Source organism: Triticum aestivum, chromosome 3B (genome assembly GCF_018294505.1).
Source record: "Triticum aestivum cultivar Chinese Spring chromosome 3B, IWGSC CS RefSeq v2.1, whole genome shotgun sequence".
Taxonomy (NCBI): Eukaryota; Viridiplantae; Streptophyta; class Magnoliopsida; order Poales; family Poaceae; genus Triticum; species Triticum aestivum.
Window position 1 is genome coordinate 795,207,659 of NC_057801.1, and position 23,464 is coordinate 795,231,122.

General features: G+C 44.5%; 1 protein-coding gene across 1 annotated transcript; it reads left to right on the plus strand.

Annotated features, from left to right (window-relative positions):
- The first annotated feature begins 11,064 nt into the window (after positions 1-11,064).
- On the plus strand, positions 11,065-16,266 carry LOC123067932 (glutathione transferase GST 23-like). The gene is made up of 2 exons (XM_044490506.1): positions 11,065-11,555; positions 15,886-16,266. The coding sequence occupies exons 1-2, from the start codon at positions 11,241-11,243 to the stop codon at positions 16,264-16,266; spliced, it is 696 nt and encodes a 231-aa protein (XP_044346441.1). The 5' UTR covers positions 11,065-11,240.
- Positions 16,267-23,464: the final 7,198 nt, after the last annotated feature.

Sequence of the window (23,464 nt, forward strand, 5' to 3'; positions counted from 1 at the left end):
CCTCCTCTGGTCGTGTGCGTCGGGTGTATAGCTCCAAGGGGTCGGAGCGGAGCTCAGGGATGCGGAGAGGGAGAGAGGGGGTGGTTGTGGCCGTGGTGTAGTTCGTCGGCGGCGATGACGCGATTCGGGTGAGCGAGAGGGAGAGGCGAGGGAGAGATGAAGGGGAAGAGTGAGGGGGTCAGGGTTCCAGAGCGGCGCCGATGAGGGGCTTCGAGGCGCCTCGATGAGGTAGGCGAGCAGGGAGGAGGCATGGCGCCTCGCGCACGCGTGCGCTGTCCCGCCTCTGCCTACTGGCAGAGGTTAGGGATGACTGGCAGGGCGCTGTGGGCTGGGCCGCACAGCAGCAGGCCGACCAGGTGGGCTTTGGTGGGCGCCAGGTAAGACCCCAGGTAGGTTCTCTCTCTCTTTAATAATTGTTCCTGTTTTCTATTTTGCTTTTCTGTTTTTCATTTAGTAATAATACTAAACCATTTTTAAAACTCCTGAGTAAATTTGTGGGCACTTTTAAAATGTTTACTAACAGCCCTCAAATGTTTTCAGAATTATTGAAGCATTTAAAATATTTATAGCCACTAAATGCTCCAGTTCAAATACTTATGATTTAATCCAAAAACCTGAAATGACCTAGGGAAAATATGCACCAATTTTTGTCAGAGGTTTTCACCAGTTTCAAAAATGATGGACTTTTCCTAAAGTCACTTTGGGTTTATTGGAAGTGATTTTATTTTGACCCTAGTTGAATTCATTAGCTGCTAGGGTTTATCAACCCCCATTTCAAATTAAATAGAATTTAAACATGATGCAACAAGATGCAAACATCATGCAGAACCAGAAGCTAGGGATGTGACAACTCACCCCCACTAAGCAAAAATCTCGTCCCGAGATTCAAGCGTAGGGTAAAATGAAGGGGGAACGCAAACTAACACAATCTTCACGATCCAGGTTGCACTTCAAATGAACGTTGACTCAATCACCATCTTTGTCTTGTCATCTTACTCTGAGAACTCCAACTATCAAGACAAGAAGAGGAAAGGAAAACTCTGGAAGAATTGATCTTCTCAAAGACCGAACAACTCAGGATGAACTCATGGGATGAGACATAGCAGCATCTCTCAAACTGAGACACGAAGCACACATCTAGAGGGATGGAGTGGAACAGGTGATGAGGGTTCACTAGGTAGGCAACAATTCCACACTTAAGAAGGTGGTGAACGGTTGTCAATGTAGCGAGGGGTTGAGTTGCCATGATGCCACAGCGGGACATCCTAGAGGAGGGTGATTCGTAGATTATTACCTTAAGTGGCAAAAAGAATTACCTTTGATATAGAGATCATTGAGACTCTCTAAATCAGCCTAAGGCAAATCACAGCAATCGATTGGCGGAGTTCGAAGGAATGGCATACTCATACTAGAATGGATGATGTGGATTACCTTGTTGAAAACAACACAATGAATGATTTTAGTAATTGGGGAGAAGCTCAACAGTAGAGGGTGAGTCCACTTATTTGAAAAGGTTATAGCATAACCGAGGAAACTGAGAGCAAACCCGGTTAGTGCCGATGATAACACCTCGCGCTTGCGCGTGCTCTCAAGAACTTGAGCATTTCCATATTCATCAAGGTTTTACCAACATCCGTGTCAGGGATCCTGGCAACACATCATACTACCATGATGAACAACAATGGACGATGCAGATGCAAAGGAGGATAACACTTCTCAAATTTCACCTTAGCAAGGCCAAGGAAACAAAATCTGGATGATCGACCGAGAGATATTTAGCACTCCGCTTCTAATGTTCTCCTTGATGTGCTAGTGTATCCCATTCATAGATATGGTTTGATAACTAGAACATCAAGTAAGAGGTCGGACTTCGGAAGCGCAAGAATCCATAAGGAAACCACTACTGGATTAAATCCTACGAGATCCTTATGGGGATGTGGCCAACTTCTTCAATCAAGATACTACTATAAATAGGTCTTCTGGTTGGGTGTGTCAGCCACGACATCCACTTTACCGGGTTACACAGAGACCAATATTGTAGTTCTTGGGAAAGCGTTCCAACCATCATATCTGCCTGAGATTCAGATCTGGTTGGTGTTAGGATATTCCACTCATCGAGTCTAGGAAGAAAAATGAAAGTTTGCAACACAAATCGACGAGATGACGTTGCGAGATTCTCGGGAAATGAACTACGATAGCAAGCTCCAAAACATGAGCTGGTTCTGCTACAACATGTGAACACGTTGTCCCAGACAAACATTATCACATGGTAGTCTTACAATAAAACACTACCGAGTTCAGGTGGGGAACCATCATCGAGGATATCAAAGTATTGTGCACTTAAATTAGACTTCTTTACCTAGAACAAGTCAATCAGTGGCTTGGTGTGCTAGGAACACATATAGAATGGAGGCGGCCAACCTATCAGACCATAGAGTACTTCGCACATGCATGATTGACTTGGGATGATTCTAGAGGAATCAAAAACAATCTTTCTCGAGCTCACGGTGGCAACTTGCATCAGATGCACATGAGTTAGGGGAAGTCACTTCTTTCATCCAAACATATGCTTCACAAACGGTCATGAAGAAAATGCTTACACAAGTTTCCAACACTAACTGCATGTTCAAGACAAATCATGGAGGAGACAAAATGATGCTGATGGGCTCAACAACAACTCATCTGGATGTCCATATAAATGGAATTCCATAATTATGTGAGCAAGGACATAGCATTGGTCAGACCCAAAGGATGTAATGGTGTATGCTCGAGGGAAAACAACCACGAGTCAGACAACATTACGAATACCGTTGGTTCTGATTCAATTTGACGATAGCCCATACTCAAATCAAAGATCGGATAAGAAGATAGATCCAACAGCTGATCACGAGTGCCAATTGGTGAGGATATCATCTTTCTTCAACACACACACACAAAAAGATATCCCTTAACATGAACTAAGTCGGGCAAGCTTTTATCTTCCAACTCTCCAAGTTGCTGTTCAGCTTATCCAACTAGCTCAGGGGTATCCAACACAGATTCTTGGAGAAGGGGTGTTTTATAAGAAAACCAACTTGGTCATGAGCTCAACATAGCAGTCAGGTGACAACCTGGTGACACTTCTGAGAAGATAATCGAAAAATCATGAACCACCGACATGCTATTAAGCTCGAGAACAATCTTGCTTTTCAGGGCAAGACGAGATGATCAAATAAGCAAGGGATTGGCATAGCCCCAACTCATTGATCGAAAAGTGCACCGGAAATAAGGACTAGGTAGCACGATTAATCTTAGAATCGTGATTCAAGAACCAACACACTAAGAATAAAACTATTGTCCTTTAACTACCAAGCAACAAGGTTGCTAGCAGTATTGATTTCACACATCACGATTCACTTGTCGGCATTCCGGTTCAACAACACGGGAACCGAGAAATGAATAATGATGGCGAGAAGTATCACTGCACCAAGAATTCATAAGATGATGTGTAATTCCTATGACTTTCTTGACATAAAGAGGGTAATACTTTAGGGTAGAACAGAACAAAAACTGGATTAGCATTTTGATATGCGGAGCACAACTATTTTGATCCAATCCTGGATATGGATGAGGTACTGGAATTTGTTTCTCCTAGTCACTCTGGAATAGAATGGCTTGACGGACCACAAGAGTAATAGACATCGATGAACGAATGCACGCATACTCTTGACTATCAATTGATAGACGAGGGTCAGAAGACAACTAAAGAGGGACAACTCAAAGGAATATACGATTTTCTGAGTTGTGGATGCATGGTTTAGCATGTCGAACGAAGTTCAACATATTTCTTCAGGATAATCCATGCAGAAAGGTAGAACTGGCAGAGCCACAATATAGAATGGAGAACTCATCGAGGATATTCATGTTGTGATCTTTTGATCCAACAAACTTCTGCCATAAAGTGGTTCATAGTATTTGGAAGAAGGAAATACCACGAACTTCGAGGACTATCGCAAAGGTTACTAATAACCTAAAGGGACGAGCAAACACTATCAACATGAAGTAAGTAGGGTGGATCTTGGGTTAAGAACCCAGGAATAGAATGCCTACTAACTAAGTGGCATCACGGGATGCTTTCGAGAATGACGCCAGAATCATCACACTGGGAACACAAATCATGGCTAGATTACTAGATGATCCCCTAAGACACCTAGGGTCATAATAATAACTCCAACATATATGTCGAGGTAATAGAATACCTCAACTCAGCGTTTAGTGTGGTTAATCTAGCCCAAAGGGACATCAAAACAGAAGGGAGGGATTTGCAAATGCTTCAGACTATTTAGAAACCTGGGATGACTCGGACAGCATAACGGCTGTAAATGCTCGAAAAGATTTGAGACATGCTGCCAAAATGGTGGCATAACCACTCAGAAGCACAATATCAAGGTTTCGAGATCAACAGTTAACATACGGAAGTAGTAGGAACTGAACTGAGACTTAAATCCAACAATCTAATAAGTCTACGGATTAGAAACACGTGATCCTGATGGAAAGAAGAGATAGCCTAGTTCCTTAACCCCGTAGGAAGGTAAGATGACTCAGATCAGAAGGGCATGAGGTAAAGGAGTAAAAAGAGCCTTACGTTCCATCCCATAATCAATTCCCTTATATAACTAAAGAATTTCTAGACTCAACTTCGACCAGTTTGGCTTGGTAATCCTACAGGCAGTCAAGCTCTGATACCAAAGCTGTCAGGACCCCCACTCAATGCCACATCGATCTAGCATGTAACACCTCATATCACTTTGCGGCCTCACGCACGGTATTCCCACGGGTGTCGCCTTACCTTTGCCCGGGACTGTTTGCGCCTTTTGGCACACGTATATGATAGTGTCGCTAGCATCCATATGATAAGGAGCCCGGGCTGACATGGCTAGTCGTGAACCCAAAGTGGCACTAACTTACAGGGACAGGCATACATGACCCAGCATCGAACGTGTCGGTCATCAGCGAGTGAATCCAGGCTGTTGCACTGGGCTAGAAGGACTCCGGTAAACCGGGCTGTAGCGGGCTAACAGGACTCCGGTACTCATCGCGTGACATTTCCCCGAAGGGACAGACACAGGAACGAAGAAGGACACATGCCGGCCAGCCTAAGTGTTCCGGAGCAGTAGCAAGCTACCATGGCTCAGTGGAAACACTAGGAGACATTTCCCAGTAAGAGAGGCTACTAAGGATAAACAACTAGATAGTCAGATCCCACACATACCAAGCATTTCAATAACATACACACAATATGCTCGATATGTGCAAATACAACATGGCATCACAACATGACTCTACAACTCAAGTATTTATTCAATAGGCTCCGAGGAGCAAGATATTACAATCATGGGTCTCATGACCCAACATTCTGAGCAAACAAGTCAAGCACAAGCGGAAGCTTAACATGTCTGAGTACAGACATCTACAAAAGAAAAAGGCTGAGAAGCCTGACTGTCTATCAGATCCTGCCGAGGGCACAAGATCGTAGCTGAGGTAACAAGCTAAACGTCGAAGTCCACGCGGTACTACTAGCGAGACTGAAGTCTCTCTACAAAAACATAAATTAAGCAACGTGAGTACGAATGTACCCAGCAAGACTTACATCAGATCTAACTACATATGCATCATTATCAACAAGGGGATGGTGGGGTTTAACTGCAGCAAGCCAGCTTTGACTCGGTGGCTATCCTGAACTACGACTGCAATGTAACTCTTTGAGGTGGCGCACACGAGTCCACATATTCACCATATCAATACACCACTATGGATCCGCTCCCGTCTCCCTACGAGAACGCCATCCATAGCACTCACGCTTATCTTGCATATTTTAGAGTATCCACTTTCACTTGTCTATGAACTGTACAGGCAACCCAGAAGTCCTTTTCCACGGACACGGCTATTCGAATAGATCATATTAACCCTGCAGGGGTGTACTTCTTCACACACGCTCTCACCACTTACCGCCGTTTACACGACATGTACTCGGCAACCTTCAAGCGGAAGCCCAGCGAGGGTGTCGGCCACGACCTGACTAACCACACAAGTCTCTCGTCCAGGTTTTCGCCTATTCGGGTTCCATCCGCAAGGAGATCCGGCCGGGGTGTCGCTCACGGCCCCAAACGATGTGTGCAGGGTTCCCAAGCCCACCATCCGGGTGCCACTTGGTACACCAGGCCACTGTGCCTAGTCTGTCCCAAGCCCACCTGTACCGGGTGCCACTTGGTAGACTACTAACACTACCTACAAACACCAGAAACTAGTTGCAACTCCTGGACAGAGATCAGGTTGATTAATAAGTCGAGAGAGCTTGGAGTGCCCGGAGCCCAATGTGTGGTAGTAACTGATCATGGATCACAAACACAGAACTCAGTTCCTGAGGACGGCTGCAATGAGACAACCCACCATGTACTCCTACATGGCCTCTCACCGCTACCTTTACCAAATCGTGTTCACACACTTAGCTCCCAACAGTAGGACATGTTCTCACACCTCTGATTCATCCCCGATGAATCAGACCTGACTCAACTCTAAGCAGTAGCAGGCATGACAAACAAGCATGAATGAGTAGGCACATCAGGGCTCAAACAACTCCTACTCATGCTAGTGGGTTTCATCTATTTACCGTGGCAATGACAGGTCATGCAGAGGATAAGGGGTTCAGCTACCGCAGCAAGTAACAAATATGTCGTTGTTGTCCTAATGCAGTAAAAGAGAGCAGGAGCGAGAGAGTGGGATTTTATCGGAGTGAACAAGGGGGTTTTGCTTGCCTGGCACTTCTGAAGATAGTATAGCTCTTCATCGGTGTCATCGAACTCATCGTCGGAACCACGTCTAGCGAGAGGGGACAAACACCGACAATAGAGAAAGAACACACAATCGATGCAATGCACAATATGATGCATGATCATGACATGGCAATATGCTATGATTTGAGCTACTGCAACTAGCAACAGGTTAAATGAAGTTGGTTTGAATCTAAGATTCAAATTCAAACTCCATATATGACATTTCAAATGCCATTAATTCTATTTGTCATATACAGTAGCTTTAGGTTGCTCAAACATGCATGAAATGCCATAAACAGATTCTTTGGATTTTTTTGATCATTTTTCATATATAAATTATTTGATTTGGAGCTATGGTTGAATTTCTATGAATTTTAGAAGTTTTGAACATTTTCTGGAATTTCCTAAATAAGAATAAATCCAGTAAATGATTTATTGCGTAAGCACTGCGTCACTGTGACGTCAGCAGGTCAACAGGCACTGCTGCAGGTCAAACCTGACCTGTGGGGTCCACTGGTCAGTGTCACGTTGCTCATTAGGGTCACTGACGTGTGGGTCCAGTCAACGGCCACGTCAGCATAGTCAACTCTGATTGGTGGGTCCCGCGTGATTAAACTAATCTAAACAAAAGTTTAAACCGTGGTTAGTTAAGGCGTGGGGCCCATGTCTCAACGACACGTAACACTAACTAAATGCGATTAGTACCTAAACTAATCATGACACGTCAGCCACCGGAGTTTCGCCGGCGACGACCATGGCCGACGGCAGAGATGCACCGTGTGGTCATTACGGACCACCATTCGATGCGTGGTTTGCTCCTACAGGTTCCTGGGAGTGAGGCGCATCCAAAGAAACAAGGGGCAGTAGCTGGGGTGGCCGGAGCTGACGGCGGCGAGCTCTTTTGCGGCCGCCGGAGTTCGGGTTAGTTTGGGCTCGGCGTTAGGGTGCTCGGGAGGAGGAGCTGGGGGATCTGCGTGCTCCTAGGAAGGCACCGAATGCGTTGACGCGCTCAGGCACGAGTTGTGGTGGCTAAAACGACAGCAGCATCATGGCCGGCGGCGATGAGCTCTCGGCTCCGGCAGAATCGAGCTAGCGGAGAGAAACGGAGGGGGGGCGAGCATAGGGAAGGTGCGGGAGCTCACAAGGGGTTGGAAGAGAAGCTCGGCGGGCTCGGGGAAGCTTCTGCACCGGCGAATTGACGGCGGCGATCTCCGGGCACCAGAGATGAAGACGACGACGCTCCGGTCGACTGCGGCCTCCTCTGGTCGCGTGCGTCGGGTGTATAGCTCCACGGGGTCAGGGCGGAGCTCAGGGATGCGGAGAGGGAGCGAGGGGGTGGTTGTGGCCGTGGTGTAGTTCGTCGGCGGTGACGGCGCGGTTCGGGTGAGCGAGAGGGAGAGGTGAGGGAGGGATGAAGGGGAAGAGTGAGGGGTTCAGGGGTCCAGAGCGGGGCCGATGAGGGGCTTCGAGGCGCCTCGATGAGGCAGGCGAGCAGGGAGGAGGCGTGGCGCCTCGCGCGCGCGTGCGCTGTCCCTCCTCTGCCTACTGGCAGAGGTTAGGGATGACTGGCAGGGCGCTGTGGGCTGGGCCGCACAGCAGCAGGCCGGCCAGGTGGGCTTTGGTGGGCGCCAGGTAAGACCCCAGGTAGGTTCTCTCTCTCTTTAATAATTGTTCCTGTTTTCTATTTTGCTTTTCTGTTTTTGATTTAGTAATAATACTAAACCATTTTTAAAACTCCTGAGTAAATTTGTGGGCACTTTTAAAATGTTTACTAACAGCCCTCAAATGTTTTCAGAATTATTGAAGCATTTAAAATATTTATAGCCATTAAATGCTCCAATTCAAATACTTATGATTTAATCCAAAAACCTGAAATGACCTAGGGAAAATATGCACCAATTTTTGTCAGAGGTTTTCACCAGTTTCAAAAATGATGGACTTTTCCTAAAGTCACTTTGGGTTTATTGGAAGTGATTTTATTTTGACCCTAGTTGAATTCATTAGCTGCTAGGGTTTATCAGCCCCCATTTCAAATTAAATAGAATTTAAACATGATGCAACAAGATGCAAACACCATGCAGAACCAGAAGCTAGGGATGTGACAAGTGTGTTGCATCTTATCTATTCAACTTATTATGTTTGTTCAAAAATGTCCGTGCCCAAAGATATCATTTCTTCCCTAAACCAAGTCATGAACTAACATGCACATTTATTCCCTTTAAATCCTAAACCAAGTACCACTCTAACCAGAATCATGTGGCAGTGCAAACATACGTTTCCAACCCTCCAAAAGTTCAGTGCAAAACAAAGGAAAACCACTCTCACGCGTGTGCAAACGTTCTGTACAAACATGCGTTTTTAAACCCTAAACCAAGTCACCGTATTACTATGTATAGATTCCTTCCCTATCCATGTCAAAGTCTTTCCATCTTCCCTAGTGGTTATCACCGCAGTCCTAAACGCCACAAACCCATGCGGTCCTGGGTTTGAGTCCGAGCCGCACCAATTTTTGTGCATTTTTCATCCTTCATTTTTTTAGAAAAAAATATTTTTTTCTCAATGTAATGCCCTTCAAAAATGTTCATTAATGTTGGCACCAAGTGTAAACCTCTACCAGAGCTGAGGCACATTTTCCATGACATTTTGGTCTTTGATTTAAATCTCGGTGTATTTGAATTGGAGTACTTAAATTGCTTAAATATTTAACAGCTCCAAAAAAGAATTCTAAACTTAATTATTTGGCTCCGGAATAATTCAATTAGCTTCCACAAAAAGTTTCAGCATTAAATAAAATGATTTACTGCCTAAATTAAATTAGAACAGAAAACAGAAAAACACGCAAGAGATTTCATTTGTGCACCCCGAATGGGCCTAATTGGATGCAGTTGGCCCATTAGTCTAGCCGGCACTTGGCTATCCGCTCTGAATTTTGCCCACAGAGAAAGAAAAAAAAATTGACAGAAAGGCAGAGCAGAAAGCTGCATTTCATTGATCAAAGTTTCTGAATTTCTCATTTCTTCTCCCTTTTTTCAAGATATTTAAATTTTGGTCATTTCTTCTCTTTTTTTCAACATTTAAACAAGTTTGACCAACATTTAAACAAGGTGAATTTCTCATACAATTTCAAGCTTACAAATTCCTCCATAATTCATGTCTTTCCATACAACATCAACATTACACCCAGTGCGATTACCATAGCTACAAATGCCCAAAAGTAATTGCAAATGTGTATTTGTGCTTGATCTTCAAGCTTCCTAACCTTCTTCTTCAACATCCTAAGCTCAATAGCTAGCTCTCTATCAGTGCGTGCTTCACCCTCCATCTCTTCTTCCGGAGCTCGTGTTGCGGCCACTGCCCTTCGTGGCAGCATGCGCAACCATTCTTCATGCTCTTCTTGCAATTCATCCATCAGAGAGTCTTGGCCAGAGCATCGGCCCAAAGGAAGAAACATTTCACCTGCATGGACGCCAAACAGATCAACTCATTGCTCAAAGATCCCGACCACGAAAATGGTGCAATTGTCCCAATTCTTACCCCATTCTCGTTGCACACGTAGAACGGATGATTCCGGTTCCTCTGTGTGTGAGAAACCCTCCGATCAACGGCCGCCCGGCACCGCGGATAGACGGAGATAGGCATCTCCACGCGTGCCGGGCTCTGCATCCGCGAGGTGGCGCGGGAGCTTGAAGAAGACATGGGGCTCTGAGCCGAAGGGGATCTCAATGCCGCCGCACCCTCCACGGCTATCTTCCCACCGCCGCTCTCTCTCTGTCGTTGTGGTCACCGCCGTGCTCTTTGTCGCCTGCTCTCTCTGTCGCCGCCGTGGTCACCGCAGCTCTCCGTCGCCCGCTTATATACCAAACCTGCAACGGCTCTCTGCTCAACAGCTCTTTGCTGGGTCCCACAAGCCACGCGTGCAACGGTCTGATCGTCTACCGCGTCTCTGCCGCCTGGTCCCACATGTAGGGGCCAAGTCAAAAGGTTGACTTGACGGAGATGGCAGTTTTCACGGAACGAGTTGGTGTAAACATACTAGGAGCAAAACTGAGCACAATTCGTAACTGAGGGCAAAACTGAGCAAATGGACACCACTGAGTGCAAAAGAATAATTAACCCTTTTTAAAAAACATGAGCAGCACTGTAAAATAGTTGTGCATCCTGGATAAGACACACACACACGCAAAAAGACCACAAATGCACATTCGTTGGATTAAGGAGACACGTAGAGCTAGCTTATCTAGTTCTCTGTTGTGTCCGCAATTGTTTAGAGCTGGGCTGTAGCTTTCAGTCCTGAAGAAACATGCGGCAAACAAACTTCGTTGCGGATCGACCAAGATGTGTGTCATCCGAACAGACAAGCACGCAATGCATATATTAAGTTTCTCATGAAGATGAAGGCCGGCCAGAGCCACCTATCTTCCTAAGGACATGTCTGAACCGCTGAAGCTCATCGGCTCCTTCGGCAGCCCCGTGGTCCACCGCGCGGAGGTGGCCCTCCTTCTGAAGGGAGTCCCCTACGAGTTCATCCAACAAGACCTCGCAAACAAAAGCGAGCTGCTGCTGAAGCACAACCCCGTCCACAAGAAGGTCCCCGTGCTCCTCCATGGCGACCGGCCTGCGGTATGCGAGTCGCTTGTCATTATTGAGTATGTTGATGAGGCCTTCGATGGCCCGCCGCTCCTCCCCTCCGACCCCTTCGCCCGTGCCTCCGCTTGCTTCTGGGCTCGCTTCGTCAACGAGAAGGTGGGTAAACATATGATCAGTGGGCAAAACTAAGTTCGTTTTGTGGTGTTGCTATTTCTCTGTTCATGTTGCACTTTTGTTAAGCCTAAGTCGCTAGAGATTTTTTTTTATGTCTAAGTTAATTCTGGTAAATACATGTTTGGTTTAGCGAAAATTTAGGATTATAATTTTTTTAAACTAGTCATCAACCCGTGCAACTGCACGGGCTAGGTATTATCAATACAATTTCAGTCAACCCACAAAATAACTCTTGTGTTATATGAAAATATCATGCTTATAAATATAATAAAACACACTTGCAAATTTAAATAATGTTTCATCAATTGTTATTTTAGTTAGAATGATTAGGCGTTACATATTGCTTTTGCAAAATGGGAACTCCTATTTCCTCTGGCCTCCGCATGATTGATGCATATTCCGGAACTTATTACGACATACATATGATTTTAACATGTGTTAAATCCATCATAATATTCCATGGATTAGTTAGAAAACTACCAAACTTATCATGGACAATGATAATTCTGTTTAGTGGACCGCTTTTAGAAGTTTCACTATTTAGGTACATGCTTTTGTTACCTCATAATAAATTTTGTTTATAGTAGTGTTGAACATAGATACACAAAAGGAAAAAAATGAGTATATACAACACAATAAATTTCAATTTTTTATAATATCTTTATAAAAGCTGGTTATTTTTATTTGATTTTGCAAATGCAGCAATAGAACTTTTACATCTTATATTTCACCGCCGTAACGTATGTTGATGTGCACTTTCAGCAGAATACTTGTCAATTCGAACCCATGCACAAATTTTTGAGAACATTCATTTTTTTAAATGTATACTTATATTACCTTTGAGCTATAGTACTTTCCTATTCACAATACATTGCATTTTTTGACAAAATCAATTACCCCACCAATACTTAGCTCTTTCTTCATGTCAACACTATTTTCCCGTTTGGCCGCTGCTGGCCGTATATTGCACCTTGCAATGTGTGCAGCAGTCCAAAATTAGACACGATGAAAAATTATGGTCGTACAAACATGTGCATATAAGTCGAACTATAGGAGATCCAACCAATGAAAGAATGTTGAAAGATGCATTTTCTCTCTCTTAATTTGTGTGTGTGCGATCATAGATAATTTCACACTTAAGTACAAACTATTTTATCATATGATCCAAGGGGTCAGGGGCGCATTATATACAAACAATTGTCAGCTAACACACAATACACAGCTGGAATGAGTGCATGACAAATATATTTGTGCATATTTCTTGTAATGAAGTCGAATATTAGAGAGGAAATGTTATAGGTGAAATCTTGTGTGAAGGATGATGTATTTAGGGTCACCGAATGGCTGGTCAAAGTTGGTACAGAAGCGACCCTGTGAAGTGACAATCTGTATATTCTAACACGGCGAGTAAGCTAGAAATGATGAGCTCCATCGATACTTTTAAGCTATTGACATCGTGTATACTATTTTTCTGCACCAAATTATTTCGATGCATCCAATGCTAGGTTAAAAGTAAGGCTGAAGATCATTGCCATCATAACTTCTTTCAATGATTGGAATGAGGACAAATTTAACAGGTTCTAATAAATTTAGAATAACACGTGAAACAGCCATGGATTAGATTTAGTCGCTCTTCACCATCAGACAACAGTGCATGTCAAACACACACCTACAGAACTATGTAAACTGATTTTCCAAAGAGGGTCGGACTATATTGAAAAGTCACAAAAAGAGTATTACAAAGATCATGTAAACTGCTCTGCTTACCACTCAATTCGCAGAGTTTCAGTTTTAACTTCCTTGCTTGGGCATCTTGGAAGAAGCAATGTGGAGTCCTTGCTCATTTGAAAGCAGATTAGTATTTGCACCGATACAGCCGCTTTGGTCCCTTGGTCATCTGCTCAAAAATTGGGTTTCCCTGACAAACCGTGAGAGACATTGGATTGTCTAAATTTGCAACTGTAAATTAAGCTATGCACCTACCATCGTAGTTGGAGGTGCACCGTTGTTGTTTGCCAAATAAAGTGGGAATAGCAAGAATATCCATTCGCTCCATGCTTAATCGCACCACATGAATCACCATTGGAGAATTGATATTATCACATTTTTGGAAATAAAAATAAGTCTAGCCTTTGTTAGGTCGACTGTACCACCTGAATCACCACCGATGGAACAATCCCAGTATATTTGAATCAAAAAACGAAAATCTGGCACTTCTCGCTCGCTCGTGCCACATGAATAAATGTTGATGGATCTTTTAATGGCATCGGCAAATGAACATGCAAAAATATTGTGGTAAGAAAGATTAGGGCATGATTGAGTATGTAAGAGAGATGAAGGAGAGAAGCAATAGGATACCATCATCATCGGTTGGTACCACTTGGTAGTTCTGTTTCTTCCGGGGGCACTGGATCTCTTCCTGCCGACTCTACCGGTGTTGAAGACGATGTCGCAAAATATCATGCCTGCTGCCTCAGTAACAATTGATGGACCTATTCAAAGAGTTCGAGCATTACATATGCACACACCTGGATGATTCATACCGCGCATCTAAATTCGGCGCACAGGTGCCCCCTGTTCATCGTGCTGGCCAGCCGACCGGCGACGTGGTAGTTGCGGAGGATGAATTATTCGCCCCGCCATGGACGTCATAATAAGATGTCAATTTAGAACGATCTAATGGATCTGTAGAAGACATGGTTTCTTGAGAAGCCCTAGAGCAACGTGCATCTTGAAGAAGGAGAGTGAGGGCACGACCAAATCTGACACCATGCAAGAACAGAGGAGGAGTGATATGGTGGCCGCGAGTCCCATGACTATGGTCCTCAGGGGGCAGGACGTAGGTATTCTTTTTCGGACTGAGAGAAAGGAGACAAAATCTGCAACGATTTTTGGATTGGTTTTCTGTGTCATATAGAAAGGAGGGGAGTCGTGAGAGATTAGGATTTTGAAGACGTGAATGATTATGATTTGGCAGGTGGGCTGCGGTTGTCCCTATCTGCTGCTCCATATCAAAAGGCTAAAAGTCTGTGATAACCAAGAAGACACCTCACGTACGTCAAATCTTGGAGGAAATTAGGGTAGTTTTTTTCCTGAGGGAAACATAGGGAGACCAATTGAGGGAGGTACACATGGGATAAGAGACTTTTTTTTTGAAGTGGAGGCGGAGTCTTTCCTTCCTGATTTTGTGGCAATAGGTGGATCCTTTCCTAGTTTTCTTTTCACGTGAGGGTTTCCTTCTTGTTTTTTTAACGTGAACCTTTCCTTGTTTGATTAGCTAACATTATTTCTGACAGTTTGATTATCTAACATTGGACGTGTCACATGCGTTTTTTATTGGACTCTATCATCTGCGTTACGTAAGTTTTCCTTCTATCCTGATCGTAAATTTTACAATCTAACAGTTTAATTAATTTTGATGATGTGGATCAATGAGAGATCATGAATGGTGCCTCCAATTAGTGAATAAGAGATAGTGAAATACAACTTGGTGAAAATTTGCATTCACTAACTGAAATTGTGTTTTTCACCAACTTTTCTCACTGAAAATTTATGATTACAAATTTTTAAATAGTAAAATACAACTTGGTGAAAAAGTTCATAAATTGTGGTTCATGGACAAATGCCGTAATAGCTACTATTGTCTGCAAGGCGAACTGGGTCAAGGTCGGTAGGCCAGCCAAACCGATATGCTAGGATATCATTGGTCGCTAAGATTTGAATAACTTTGCCATGATTAGAGTTAGTCATGTTGGATTTGATTTTTGAGCTAGGCTAGCCAAGAGAGTGGGATTTGCATGACCCCACTTATCATGGATAAAACGACGAATTCTATATACCTAAGAGAGTGATCTCCTCTAACTTATTTATCTTAATTGCAAGCATGCCAAATCATCACACAATGATGGATGAGATAAGACCCACCTCAGCATGCAACCATGCATTGGAAAAGTTAACCATCACCACGACACCACCTACAACCATGCATGGAAAAATATTTTCATTCTATTATTCGATTTATATGAATAAACATTTTCTCAATATACATAATCAAATATACTAAGTCATATGTATTTCTAGTTTTGGTTCACATCTTATTAATCTAAATATTTATATTTCACCCAATCAAATGTCAGTGAAATATATTGCAACTGATTCCCGTGGCAACGTTCGAGGTAGCATCTAGTATTAGTAAATGAGGGAAGACCTGAATACCAACTCAAATATTTATAATTGTATTTTTTCTAATAAGTATTTACATAAAAGAGAATCTCAGATGACACTGACATAGACGGGCCTTATAAATGTGCAGTGCCGGAGGTCTGTATGGATGGCACTCTGGACGGACGGTCAAGTGCAAGCGTCATCAGCGAGGGAGGCGGCAGAGAACCTAAAGCTTCTTGAGGGCCAGTTGCCGGAGGGGAAGAGGTTTTTCGGAGGTGATACTATTGGCTTCCTCGACATAGCCATGGGCGGGATCGCGCATTGGTTAGGAGTGTTTGAGGAGATGGCCGGGGCAAGGCTGCTAACCGAGGAGGACCGCCCATTGTTGTGCAAGTGGGCGAGGGACTACAAGGCTGACGACATTGTGAGGCAATGCCTTCCGGAGAGGGGTCGTGTGCTTGCAGAGTTGACGGCGAGGAAGGATCGGTATGTGTCCATAGCTATGACGATGGCCGCAAAGAACTCCTAGGGCGCTATGTATTGGACCTATTGTAATAATGCATATGTAAGTTGCATGTGAGAATTTAATATATTGCAATAAATTGTGTGCACCATAGGAACACACAAATGGATCTCGAGTTGCCTGGAGCCTGTTATAGGAATAAGACGAAGTCAAGAAAACTAATATTTTTCCTGATCATCTGCAAAATGTTATAAAGGAATTTTTCTTGCGAGGTGTTATAAGAAAGAATATGCTTATTTCTATTTGATTTTTGTTGTTGCTCATATATAAAATTATTTGACAATCAAATTTTAACAGGTATAGAAATGAACAAAAAATGGTAAAAGAAATTCTACATGGTAAAATAAATGTGTATAACGTGCGTGCAAAGTCACGTGATGAAAAAGGTTATCCTATGAGCTAAAAACAGGACAATTACGTGGTTGTTAGTGGTAAACAGTGAGTGTATTTTTTTTTGCGAAGACAGTGAGTGTATTGTTTGCCCTTTCAAAATCATAATTTTGTCTTCAATTTGTGTTATTGTGTCAGGTGTAAGATCGAGTGATCTATCTTCTTCCGTCTATGAGCTGTGCAGTACGAATGTTTTAGAGCATCTAAGCTTGGCGCCTCAAACCGCTACTGTACGCCTCAGTAGATGGCTCCATCACTTATAGAGTTATAGGTTAAAAAAACTTACCCAGCGGGCTCCTTAAACCGGCAGCCCCACATTCAGCATAAATCTAAGACCGATAAAGGGAGGACCCGAAGCGCCCAAAAGCACCTGTCACATCAGCCCGGCGCATCATGGCCCGCAACGACCCCACATAAATCCCAAATCTCGACGAACCGTAGACTGCACTCCACTCCACTATCTCTCGCTCTGTCTCCTCCTCTTCCCGTCTGTCGGTCTCTGATGGCGGATCCGACGCCGAGGACGACGTGGAGGAGATCGCATGTTTGTAAGTTACATCGTGTTGCGCCTGTTGGTCTTCGACCGGGGCGGCAACAGCAAAAGCTCATGTTTGACGGCACCTGACGCCCGACGTCGCAGTGTGGGCGAAGTGGGTAGACGCTCGCATCGTGCGCATAGCTTGGGCCGCGCCACAACAATGTAGGTACACTAACCGTCTTCTCCTACTCTACCATTGCCGGAGGGTGTCCCCAACCACTGTTGGGTACTTGTGCCCTCGCTGATGCCTCCGCGGACGAGGACGCCTGAATCCGAGGCATGGGCCACTCACCGTGAATGACGAGAGAGAGAGAGAGAGAGAGAGAGAGAGAGAGAGAGAGAGAGAGAGGGGCGCTGGCATCGCGTCGGGCAAGCGTGCGCTAGTGGATCTGGGAGTACGCGCTTCTCGTGTTAGTCCTCCTACCCTCCCTCACATTGGCAGAGACCGACGCGTGGCAGCTCCGCCGCAAAAAAGCCAAAGTGCTCGGGCAAGCCATCAAGCAGTCGGAGTGCAAGACAGCGATGGCCAAGGCAAGGGCACTTCAGCTGGCCCAGGTCAAGGAGCGCGTGGTACGGACGCTGACAATCAGCAAAATCTCCTCTAGTGAGGCCTCAGACGGCAGCGACGGATCCCGCGATGATGACAACGACATCCGTCTGGCTGCGAGCGCCTACATGGATCGGTACAACCACACCGATAACCGCAAGGGGAAGGGGCCCGCGTGGAAAAGGTGATTTCCTCTGCCATTCTCCGTTTTATCTATGTTTTAGTAGTTTTGAAGTATGAATTTGTGCTGTTCGGTGATGAGCTTTGATCCTTTTGTGTGAGATGACTAATGTTGTTACTAGTAGTGTGTAAAATTCGTTCCTTTGTTTCTATCAAGCCTGTTAATCGTATTCATCTACGTAGCATAGCATTTGTTACATGGATTTGAGGATTCGGATATGAGAGACACAGTTGTGTAAGCAACGAAATAAGAGGTGCCCAGTTAGTGCCTGCGGACGCTCTCGGGCACGTCCACATATGTTTGAGAGGCTAGATTAGATACATTCGGCTAAGGATTTTCTCGTACGTAGAACCGCATATATATATATATATATATATATATATCATCGAATGTCTCACAGCCAACACCATTAACTATTCACACAAACACATGTATATACATATACAATTTCTCCTACATGTTGCCTTGGTGCCTTCGGAGCACGATGACAAGTGGTTCATGGGGGCGGTAGCGGGTAATAGTATTCTCCTTTCGGATCTATGACCTGATCGAGCAAAAATCCGGCTATTTCCTCTTGAAGTGCTTGTATGCGGTCCGATGGTAGGAGCTTATTCCGCACCGATCTGAACTGTTAAGAAGGAGATCAATATGCATGTGTGTTAGTTGTGTGGCTAGATATCGATAATGGTGTGAATAGTGTTCTGACAAAAACGTACCCAGTCATGTCTATCAGATCTGCTCCTTTCGCACGTCATCATGCGAATGTTCTCGCAAACGTAGTATGCACACAGATTATTCCCTTTCACCTGCCTCAGGGCCTTTACGAGAATGGAATTGAATCAGATAATGATTAACCAAGCATAATAATTAATTAGTGATATTGAAACAAGAATTAAAGAGATGGTAGATAGCTAGTACTACTTAATTACTTACCTTGGGTCGATGCCAAAACAACTTTTTTGGCCAGGTGCCTGGAGTCACCTTGATGAACTTTGCCCATGCCCTGCCCGCCGGCAAATAAAATTAATAAAGGGGTTATTAAATAGTTCATATCAGGAACTAATAGTTAATAATGATTGAAATTACCTGTTGACTATCCCCTTCACGATGGTGTAATCTTTATCTTCTTTAGCTAGTGAGTCCTGGAATTCAACTTTTCCTTCCTCAACTTTAATGTCTAACAAGACCCAGTGCCAACTGCATATGCACACGTTTGCATGTCTTAATTAAGCGGGCATGTGCATAAAATTAATCAACTACCGTAAACCGTATACACTTAATTATTAACATCTAACTAGCTAGTAACCAAAAACAGAATTTGTAGTACAAGACAGTGTGACTCACGGGAAGTTGTAAGGAAGTAGTATATCTTCATTGGTATTGAGACGCTTCAAGAACTCTAGCATGCTTTCCTCTACTTCAGCTTGACAATGTTCAATCTGCCACATGTCCTCATTAATGGTATTTGGGTCAATGAACCCAACGCCATAGCATCCATATTTTTTCATTTCATACATCTTCATCCTGCATATAATACCACAGAAAAAGAATATAGTTAGGATAATTACATGCAATGATTGATCAAAATTATCACTACATAACTAGCTTGAGACTTAAATTACAGAAAGAAATCACTTACAGACAATAACAACTGACGATAGACTTGTCGAGTGCGTCTTGATTAAATAACTGAAATAGTTCTGGATACTCAATGGCCAGAGCTTTCTCAATGTAATAATGCTGGTGCTTGACATTCACCATGAGGGACTCTCGATTGAAAATCTTGGTAATGTTCATGTACCATTGATGCAATTGATACATTCTCGTTCGGAGGTTTGCCCCGGACATATTGCCATGCTATTTCCGATTCTTTAAGCGCAGACATGGGCTCGATTTCGAGGAGTTGTCCAACAGAGATATTGAGCATTTGAGCCTGCATTATATGATCCTCTGTTATTACCACATCGCCATGCTGGGGAACGCTAACGGTTTGCCCACAATAATATTTGGCGCGCGTACTACTTCTCTCATGTTGTTGGCACAACAAGCGGGGGGATCGCTTGCGCCGCCTGTTCTCCCAACTAGGGAACGGTTTTCCCGCATTTTTTGCCAGCTGCTTATTGGCTCGAGCTTGAGCTCGCTTCCTTCTGTAGTCGTGCTTGATGTGCCTTCCTGATTTGGCGCTCATATTCCGAGTCAACAGGCTTGGGAGCTGGTTCGCTAGCCATACAAATGAAGTGGTCAATTACTTTCTCAGGCACTTTCTCCTTTGGCGGCGGTGCCGGTTTCAGTCCAAAATGGGCGTCCACTTGGGCTTGCACTATGGCTGTGTTTTGCTCCTTAGTCATGTCGTAAGGCCTCTGAGGAAGAGGAGCGAGGCTTGGACCATATTTATATCGCTTGCCTTCGCCTGTACTTCCTGAACTACCTCGACTCGTACCGCTACGCACCAAAGCTGCGGGACGTCTCTTCTGCGATTGCTGAGACGGCGGAGACGGCTGACGTGGAGTTGGACCAGGAGAAGTGGCCTGACGATGTGCTGGACTTGAAGCAGGAGATGTGGTCTGACACGGTGCCGGACTTGCAACCGGAGAAGTGGCATGACGCTGTGCCGGGCTTGAAACTGGAGGAGTCAGCTCATGCGTTCGGGGACATGGAGGAGGTGGCGGACTTCGAGGAGGAGTCGTCTCACGCGTTCGTGGACTTGAAGGAGCGGGAGTCTACTGACTCGGTGGCGGACTTCGAGGAGTCGGCAGACGACGCGGTGTTGGTGGACTTCGAAAGATGATGTAATCCTTTCTCCATAGGATGATACGATGTATGGCCTCTCCCAGTGTGCGCTCGTCTTCACCTCCAGGAATGTCAAGCGTTAGCCCCGAATATGGGTCCACCACTTCATCAACCATGACACGAGCATAGCCCTCTAGAATCGGGATGCAATAGTAGGTTGCTTCGAGGGTAACTGGAAAAGCAACACCGTCCGCCACCTTCATGGATATGTTCTTCATTTTGGAGTTTAGCTCGCAGTTAGTGTTCTCTATGATGTCATCCATAGGGTATTTATCCAGCAGCGTGTCACTCGGGGCAGAACCAACGCTACTTCTCGGCATGGATGAGACGGTGCTATCCAATGCTGGACGATCATACGCTTGCCGCTGCCGCTGCTGAGACCCCCTTTCATGGCTAAGTGAGTCGATCTGCTATTGCTGCTGCTGGAATTTGAGTGCCAGGTCCGCGTGCCTTGCTTCTAGGCCTTGAAGGCGTTCTGCGTCCTACTTCCTCTGCTCCTCCTCCAGCTTCCTTTTCTTCTCCTCCTCCATCTTCCTTCTTGCACGACTCCTGTAGTCCTTGTTCCATTCTGAAAAGCCCTCATACCAGGGAATAACGCCCATGCCTCGTGTTCCTCCCGGGTGTTCAGGATTTCCCAGGGCACGCGTAAGCTCGTCGTTCTCTCTGTTGGGCGTGAACACCCCCCTTTGAGCTTCATCTATTGCGTCAATTATCTTTTGTTCGGCTCCTTTTAGACTTGCCTTCCGCGAAATTCTGCCTGTCTTCGGGTCCAACGCTCCCCCATGCGCATAGAACCAAGTTCCGCACCTGGGGGGCCAGTGCCGGGTAACCGGAGTGACCCCTGCATCCTCCATCTCTTGCTCGGTCTTATCCCACTTAGGCAATCCCACCGCGTAGCCACCTGGACCCAGCCTATGGAACTGCGTCTTTCTTGCGGCATTTGCCTTGTTTTTCATCGCCCGTTCCTTAGATATTTCTGAATCCTTGAAGGTCACGAAATCGTCCCAGTGCTCTCTTTGCTTCTCTAGTGTTCCCGTGAATTCTGGAGTCTTCCTTTCATTAGCGAGGTAGTTGGCCCATACAGTTTTCTTGTGGGTGTTGAATGCAATTGCCATCTTTTTAAGAGCAGCGGCCTTGACTTTCTCCACATCTGCTTCAGTGAAATGATCTTTGGCTCTTTCCATTCTTGAATGAAGATTGGGAGTTTGTCCTTCACAAGACCTCCGCACTAGGTTTGATGGATTCGATGTGGTACTTTACACCATCCTTCAACAATCTGCCCGGGCCTCGCTTTGTCTTGCTGTCTGTAGAAGCAGATTTGCTCGATCCGGAGGGCTGAAAGAAGAAAGATCGATTCGTTAATATATCTTCAATAAAAAAACATGTGATGATCACCATGATGCATGCTTATATAAATATACCTCGCCGGTAGTGTTTGTTATTTGAAGATCAGCATTGTATGTGTCATCACAAACATTGTCTGTGTCATAATCATAATCATAGTTCATGACTTCATCAGCCCGGTCGTCAAGATCGAATATCTTTTCATCACCCTCTCCGGTATTGTTAAGGTATTGGGAGCCGTCATCTGCTTCATTCAGATCATCTAGCCTCTGAGGGCTGCGTATGATGTCGAACAATTCCTCTTGTCTCTCTCTGCCGGTATTGTCCACCATAGCTTTTACTTTACTAATAATACAGAAGAAATATAAAACAATTTATTATTCAAATTACAATGCATGGATGAAATTAATCAATAAGGAAAATCTGAATCTCGAATACATCCTCTCGAATATATAATCTTGAATACATCATCGTCTTAATATATATAATCTCGAATACATCGTCTCGAATATTATATATCGAATACATCACTGGCTAGGTACCTAATAAAGATCGAGTACTACAGAAGAATCTAGGGCGCCACTCGCGGTTCCTAGGGCGCGGGCGGTGCACACCCAAAGAGAAGGAACCATCATAGGATCATATCTCCGGTCATCTGCCCAAAGAACCCGCCAAGTAGTGGAGAACCTGACGTCGTCCATAGCAGCCATATAGCGATGGACGTGCTCATCTTCCTCCCTGACACGGCGACGCACCACCTCCGGCGGGGCCGGCTGCCTCTGCACCGAATGTGGCCCACGCGAACGCCACCAAAGAAGATCAGGGTCGACGACGGGACCCGAGGTCGGGTTCCTCACCAAGCGACGCGCCCCTCCAGGTAGCACCTGCCAGTGCTAGCCCAACGGAGCCCAGTCCCGGACATGGGTCCCCTGAAGCATGACGTCGTCGCGAACCGGTCGACGGCAAGGATGCGGGCCGGGCATATCGTCGAGAACAAATACTATATGCCCGCAAAAAGTAACCTTTTTTAAATGATTGGATTGTGATAACTAAAATTCTATATATATGCAAATTCTAACAATTTGACATTAATCTAATTCATCTAACTAAAACTAATTCTAAAATTTCCTGATTATATAACTAACATTTCCATAACAATTCTAATATTTATATAACTAAAAAACAAAAAAATGCTAACATTTCTATAAATATTTCTATAACTAAAAAACAGAAAACATTTATAACATTTCTATAAAACTAACATTTCTAATATTTATATAACTAAAAAATAGAATAATTTCTAACATTTCTATAACTAAAAAACAGAAAAATTTATAACAAACTAATATGTGTAGTGTGTGTGTGTCTAGTGTGTGTGTGTGTGTGTGTGTGTGTGTCTAGTGTGTGTGTGTGT